Source organism: Wolffia australiana, chromosome 8 (assembly GCF_029677425.1).
Source record: "Wolffia australiana isolate 7733 chromosome 8, ASM2967742v1".
NCBI lineage: Eukaryota > Viridiplantae > Streptophyta > Magnoliopsida > Alismatales > Araceae > Wolffia > Wolffia australiana.
The window spans coordinates 8,844,902-8,852,538 of record NC_135842.1 but is presented as its reverse complement, the minus strand read 5'-3'; the positions used below and the strand labels follow the sequence as shown (position 1 = coordinate 8,852,538).

Below are 7,637 nucleotides of genomic sequence, written 5' to 3'. Positions count from 1 at the left end.
TACATATTAAGTAGAGTTTTATAAATTTTATTGCATAAGCCAAAAATTCACAACGACAAGGGCTAAAAATTTGTGTAATTTTCACCCCTATTTTTGGCTCATCACATACCAAATAGTTGGTGAGGACATTTGACATCTGATTCACCTTGCGCAATTGGTGGCGAGTGCTCGCCACATGGGGGCGACACTGCATAACGTCTTTTCATTCGTTCTAGAAATGCCATAGTGTGCATGAGCTTGCACGGAGCATGTTGACCAACAAATGTGAGTCTAGTTCTATGATGATATGGTGAAGGTTACACTCGTCGCAAAGAAGCAAACCATCACGTATCGCCATAGACTCCACGGTTGTGTAAGTTTGGACTCCATAGAAATATAAAAAAGAAAAAAGGATACTCCCTATGTGATCTCGTAGAATACCACCCGCCTCCCACTGGTCCCAGGTTTCCTTTGGCCTCACAATCCACTTTGAGCTTTAGAATGCCCATTCGCAGTGGGTGCCAATGGACATAGCTAATTGAATTGAGTAGTAATGCATCAATCATTGTTAGCCGCTAATGAACAACTCAATCTAGCTTGGGCTGGTGTCTGCCTCTTCATGTAGTGAAATGTGAGTGCAAGGTTGATAACTTCTCTAGCCATGATTAATTAGTGGTGCAATCTTTTTGCAATCTTTTTGCAATCTTGTGATAGGCCAATTGCAATGTTGAGTGGAGCCTCAGCCTAGGACAGGCTTCAATTCTACTCTGATACAATATCAGCTCCAGCTTCTATGGTTGACTTGTTTACTTAGTCTTAACGCACAACAGTGCTCAAAACAACACTAATACTGACAAATGGAATGGTAATAATACAAGAATAAGTGTGAAAATAAACCTATGAGGACACATGTTTTGGGGCTTGTGCAAAGGGACCCAATAAAATTATGATAAAGAAAGCCCCTTCGAGCTATTGTATCAAGTAATACACTAGTGAATGTCTACAATAGTAACAAGTTATTTAGAAAATAAATTGGCGGAAAATTCCCTAAGATGACCATTGCAAAGAAACTTTGGAAGCCTTTAACTGTTGGGATTTCTCTTCAAAGAAACTTTGCAGTGGTGGACCTCTAATCAATAAGGACGCTAAATGTCTTGTCGGCCACTGAGTCCAAACACAGGTGATTGAATCCATGTGTTCTCTTGTGACAACCATGATAGAAGTCAATCTGACCAAGACTTCCCAAGTACCACTATTGCAAGACTTAATCATAATGTATGGATACATGGAAAGCAAACTCAGGGAACCAGATTGACAGATCAATGTGCTTGAAACAAGACCCGTTGGTGTACAAGAAATAAAACATAACTAAAAAACAAAGAACTTTTCGCAGATTATTTGGCTACTCCACCCCAAAATGTCAGAGCCTCAACGTGTTTTGTCAATGAGGGTTGGCCCTAACAATTGGTGTGAATGCGTAAACATTAGTTTTAATGTCAAAGATGGGAGAGTAGCCCGATACATAAGCATCATAAAATATTTACCTTCAGCTTAGACTTAATTTCTATTACACGATCAGAAAAAAAATATACAAAGAAGCACTTTTTATCATCTAAAAGTCATCAAACATAATAAGAGCTTTCATATATTATCATATTCCTTAAAAAATATTATCACGGATAAGTATTGTGAATATGTTGGGCATCTTCTTCATTATTATTAAATGAAGCTTCCAGATCATTGTATCATTTGGATACGTATGGGATTTCCACATATTTTATGCAGAATATAACAGTTAATACCCACTGCATGAAAAAATATCACTCTTAAGCACACACATTATAGAAACAAAATACTACTTATGTGATCTTATATTAAGTATGGCATTTGCAATTTCTCTGAATACACTACTACACTGTAAAGCTTGGGACTGTTTGATAGGGTAGACAAGTTAAAACTTTCTCTGATCCCCTATTTGATCTCTCTTTTTATGTCAATGCAGAGGGCCTCCCCACGATAGCAATATGCTACAAAATTTTGCAATTTTGAGATCCTAATGTGTAGGTGTCTGTGCAAGCAGAGCCATTGAAATAAAAAGCTCAGTTGTTTTTAAACATTTTGAAGGAAATCAATCATACAAACTAAGCATTATAAACTGATAAACAGTCTCAAAAAACATGAGCATACTCTGTCTACTCTATGAGCCAACTATACCTTAAAAAGAAGCCACAGCATCGGCACGAAATGTTGGCTGCATTGGAGAAAGTAATCAGAAACCTAAAGAGTTCTCAGGCCCTTGATCCAGTCTATCTCAAGTCTGAAGTCACCAGGGCCGGTCTGTGCCCCCGGCACACCTCCCTCGGCATTAACAGATAGAGACATCCCCACAATTCTCGATGGGTTCATTTCTAGGTTTACGTCTATGACATTTCCTCTCCAAGTTGGAAGGTACCGGGAAAGGGGGACCTGAAAAGAAACAGTTAAGGGTCTCAGGATTGATGGATAAATAGTTTGATAAATTGATAGATTGATTGATGGATGGATGGATGCATGGATAGACGGAAGTTGGACTGATCAATGGACAGGTTGATGGATGAGGGATGAAGTTATAAATAGATAGATCAGTGAAAGGACATATTTCTTAGAGGAGAGATGGATTCAATCGACAGATTCATGTATAAATAGATGCATGGACAGATGGGAGAAAGTATAGACACATAAATTGAGAAATTGATCAATGGATGGATGGACTAACAAACAATTGGAAAGATCGCGAGAGAGATATGGCCAACTCGCCTTAACAGTATGCCAGTGACCTTTGGGTACGATAAGAAAGGCTTGCCATGAGTTGTCTTCCTGTTGAGCGGGGGAGTTCACCCAGTTTTCGGTGTATACCTGCATCGAGAGTAATCATTAATGGCCGCAAGGTTAGGTCAAATTAAGCTTTAGTGTCCATTTGAAGTGATTACTGTAGATATGTAGCATCTTCCATCTCCTCGCAATCTCATGGAGATCGTGTCATAGGCGTCCAAGTCAATGAAACCATTGAACTGCATAAAAACAATAATATCAAGAAAAAAACAGAATATTATGAAAAATGCATGAAGATTTCACCTAACCATGTTTAAGCCGATTTGGAGTACATAAGAGTGAACTAAAAACAATCTACATTCAATGAGCATGCAATAGTGGCAAATCGGGCCACTAAAAATGGCAAAATGAAGACCCGTTATTCACCTTCTTTGAACGCATTCCGCAAAAGCCACTTCGGTTTATTTTCCATCTGGAATCCCCGGCAAGTTCCGTGGAGAGGTTTCCAGAAAAAATACCTTTTCAATCAGAAAAGTACTGTCAAAATAAGAACGTTAAATAATTCAAGAGACCACGAAATTTCTGTCTAGATATACCTGAGGTATTAAGTATAATTGAATAAAACACAACCAAAGTGATAACAATTTTAATGAACATGCATTAGTGTATCAACAGTACGATGAAAGGTAGGAACAGAAAAGTTATTTACTGCATAATACTGCAAAACTACTATAAGGATTAGCACTATCGCCCAAAACCTTCAGGTATGCTGACTCTTAAGTTTGTATTTTTTTTGAATCACAACTCTGGAGTATTAAAAATTCCAAAATTATTCCTCATAATGAGACTGGAGCACTACGATCAGATAAGTTCTGCATATGCCAGGTAAAAAAGGGCGGAAGGCATAATCATGCACTTCATGTTAGCTAGTACCATATTATCTGTTTCTCTTCTAAATACGCTCATTTATGATTTTTCTTTTCATCCATCTATATGCAATATTGTAGAAATGCTCATGAGGTCTGATTATGCCTTCCGCGATAATGAATGGATAAATCTTCAAAATGGACCTTATCTATAGGTCAGGCATTTCTAAATGGATTACTTTCTTTAAACTGAGAAAGAGTTCTTTTAAAAGCTCGCTCTCCTTGCAGGTCAAAGGAGGAGAAGTCTCATCACTTGAACAAAGTCTCTTCATAGGCTTAGACATTATTACCTTTGTACTAATTGTTTACTGGCCACCGTCTTCTAGTTGTCATCATGGTTTGATTCTTCTCCTTTTTCACTCAATTTTCTTAATGGATGGACCAAAGAACCTCTGAAAATCTAGAGAGGTGTGAGGATCATCTGTCCAGAAGGTTGTCATCCCATTCACATGCTGAATGGAAAGGAAACATGCCAGACTGGATTGAACCAGACACAGTTTTTCAATCTCTTTAAGGATCTCACCATCAAAGAATATAAGATTCAGGACAAGTACTCAAAGAGTAAGGGTCTTGCAGCGTGTCTCCAAATACAGTACTGCATCAACGTTTCCATGAAGTTCTAAAGGCTAAGCCCTAGACCTAAATTGATTTCCAGCTCCAAACCCATATAGGTAATAGGCTGGTTACCTTAAATTTATCTCAGTAATGCTAACCAGCCTAAGCGATTCAATCCAGCGTATCTGCTCTCTAAACCGAGAGGATTCCTTGATTCTGTAGACAAAGAGAACATTAAATTCAGAATAGCCTTTTGTTTCACATTATATGAATATATATACCTACATTTTAATCCAAGACAAAATATATACTGTTGTTGTCATCAAATCTTTGGCAATCCATAGTGGGAAGTTGACGCTATCCCCCTGGAGGCTAAACAAATGAATTTTTATCTCTCTGTGACTCGTTTCTACTTTTTTATCGGAATAGTTTTTCCACTCATCCTTGAATATCTTAACAGCCGAAGATATAATTCATTTCTAACAGCCTTTATTCTTTTTAAATGGTTAAAGGCTCCAGGATCCGGTTCTGTCTCGTTCATTATACAACCATGAAACATTGAATGCAAGTTCAACAGCTTTTGGAGGAAAAGGTAGAGCTATATTCAATCATTTTTTAGGAAAAAGAGAACCGAAAAGGAACATGTATCAGCTTACTCTGTAGACATCACGTACCAGTTAAGCCAGATGCCGAGTCAGCAATTTCCAAGGATGCTGAAGATAAACCTAGAGCACAAATTTCAAAACATGTCAATAAACTAAACAAAAAAGACACCGGAGCCCTCAGAACACTTACAATTCAAGTAAGAAAATGTAGAAGTGTTGATTAGAGACATTGTTCTGATTTCTTATACGTTATTTTTTCAGTCTTTATTCCTTTAAATGGGCCACATTACAAATGGCCCATATAGTTTTTCCTTCTATTTCTTTAAATCGTTAGATGTTGCCCACAGTTGTAAGTGGCCAATGTGATTGTTTATCACCTGACTTATTCTATGATTAAGTCATACCCTTGTTTAATGGCTGGTATTTAAGCCAGTATGGATTAATGGAAAATCGACTTTTTGGCTTATTCAAACCCTAGCCGTCGGCCTCGTGTCTGCTGCCACCATAGAGAGGAGCATCAAAATAGAAGATCAAGACCTTGAACAGTTCTAATAATTAGATTATTTGGCGGATAAATAAAACCCATTAACCCCAACTTTATAGTTTCTCAAAAACTTGGTTGAGCTCCAATTATCTCTTGCATGATAAGTGTTACCCGAAGCTCAAGAGTACACACCTACAACTAATTGGCAGGATTTTCTAAGATTAAAATATACACAAATCATCAGGTCGCCTAATTTCTGTAATTCATTGGTATATTTTTCTAAAAGAAAATTCCATTGCTACATATATATGAAATAAACTGAAGCAAATAAATTTAGGACTTACGTAACTAGAGCATAACCACGTTTCCTAACGTGACTGGAGCTCTTCCAGGAAATTTTTCCATCCCAGATGTAGCATAACGACAGAGTACTTCTCAATATTATAGAAAAGTTAAGACGTTATTAGAAGCAGAGAGTTCCCGATCTCAATTCCTTCTAATATTATTTTTTCAGAATAAGTGGAGATAAAAATCTAACCAATAAAGCTACAGCGAGACACATAGATAACATATCATTCACTTTACAAAATAATAAGAGTTCTTTGAAGTTTTTCATGAAAATAAAATATTTCCCAGGTTTTTTGTTGGAACCTATCATCAAACGATCACGAAGTAATTACACCGATGAGCTCAATGATAAAGGATGTTCTTCATAAAAGATGATTCCAGGTTCCAAGAAGTAATAGGTCAATAAATAAATGTGTAATAAAACATAGTTGCACCTCCATATTCAGAATCTGAATATAAATGCCATTTATTTATCTCCTCCTTTGAATTGAAATTGAAGATGCACTTTTCTGACGTTGGCATCATATCTTCAACGTTCCACGCAAGAGCTGTGCGTATATGTAAAATTTCCAAATCAGAGCAGGTTAACAGCCTTAAGATAAGAAAGCCAACCTCCAAAGCAAGACGGACTGAGCAGCAGAGAGAAGCAGAGTTTACAGACAAATTCGGTGAATGGATGAGGGCGTCACAAATTGCTGTGTTCAGTAAAAAGAATGATTAAGAGTAACTAGCTTTTTAACCCCATCGGGAATTGGAGGCAAATTAAAAAAACTAAATAATAAACTTAAATAAGCAGATTTCTGGAAACCAAACAGTATGCGACATAAACAGAAAATAGGAGGAAGACAAATGTTTCATGATAAATCATTACGAAGAGTATTTCATGATAAAGTAAGAAATTAAATTTATGGTACAGTCCGTATTGTGAAACAAAAACGAAGGTGTCACAGATTAATAATTTAAACAAAAAGCAGACTTTAATTCTTCGTAATTTTCATGTAAAGACTGTGATTGATCTTAGGTATCACTATATTTATTTCAGCGGTATCCGACTAATCAAATAACCAAAGGTCGGTCCCAAACATCCCAAAAATACGCAGTCATATGAAACTGACATCTAAGATAATAAAGTGGCAAGAACTAATATTTCATAAAACGATCCCTATAATTCTTTCACGACAAAGTTAGTAATTACAGCATAGTGCAGTCCACATGGCGAAATGAAACTGCGGACGATGCCACAAATTAATTCTGGTAAATCCCAAATCAAAAAAAAAAACGCTAATAGCCAGATTACTTCTATCTCTCATAAACTTTGTTTCTACGGCATCCAATCTATCAATTAAAACACGGCCGCTCCCAAACAGCACAAAAATTTCACGAATAGGTGGTTGGCAGACTCCCATTTAACTATTAAGAGATGAAATTTTCTTTACCCCTCTTCGTCGCAGTGACAGAAGCCTGCCAAAGTCCACGAAACCTCGACATTTTCCGAATTTTCCACTTCGATGAATGCAACTCAGGAGGGCTACTGAGGAACAAGAAACGAAGTTCGCTCTTCTATGAGAGATCCACGCTAAGACTAAACGAATGATCAGAATCCTCTATCGATGAACAACGACGGGGAGATCAACCCATTAAAAGACCCTTTGGTGGGTACATTCCCCCTAAATATCATTTCTTGTAGTTATGACTCGGTGAAACTTGAATTTATCTTGCAAATGTTGTGTACTTCAGAAAATACCAAGGATTTAACCTTCACTAAGAACAAATAGTAAAATGTGTGACAGTTTGGCTCTCATGCAATATAACATCATAATTTGTGCTGTAAAACATTCTAAAATGATGTGAAATCACATATTGTCTTGAATTTGCCATTAGAGGATAGACTTGCAATCCTAACAGTACACTGTTAGTGTCATCCTAGCT

The 7,637-nt window shown here is 37.0% G+C and overlaps 1 protein-coding gene across 2 annotated transcripts; it reads right to left on the bottom strand.

The window, feature by feature from the left end:
* Window positions 1-2,064: 2,064 nt before the first annotated feature.
* On the bottom strand, window positions 2,065-7,366 carry LOC144706897 (putative complex I intermediate-associated protein 30). Of its 2 annotated transcripts, XM_078579981.1 has the most exons (8): window positions 7,145-7,366; window positions 6,321-6,403; window positions 6,143-6,256; window positions 4,946-4,996; window positions 3,217-3,308; window positions 2,949-3,029; window positions 2,776-2,874; window positions 2,065-2,445 (listed from the first exon to the last, which is right to left on the bottom strand). In XM_078579981.1, exons 3-8 carry the CDS (start codon window positions 6,231-6,233, stop codon window positions 2,257-2,259), a joined length of 603 nt encoding a protein of 200 aa, XP_078436107.1. In that variant the 5' UTR covers window positions 6,234-6,256; window positions 6,321-6,403; window positions 7,145-7,366; the 3' UTR covers window positions 2,065-2,256. The 2 variants fall into 2 exon arrangements, with proteins under 2 accessions (XP_078436107.1, XP_078436106.1); XM_078579980.1 differs by lacking the exon at window positions 6,321-6,403 and having other exon boundaries at window positions 7,145-7,365.
* Window positions 7,367-7,637: the final 271 nt, after the last annotated feature.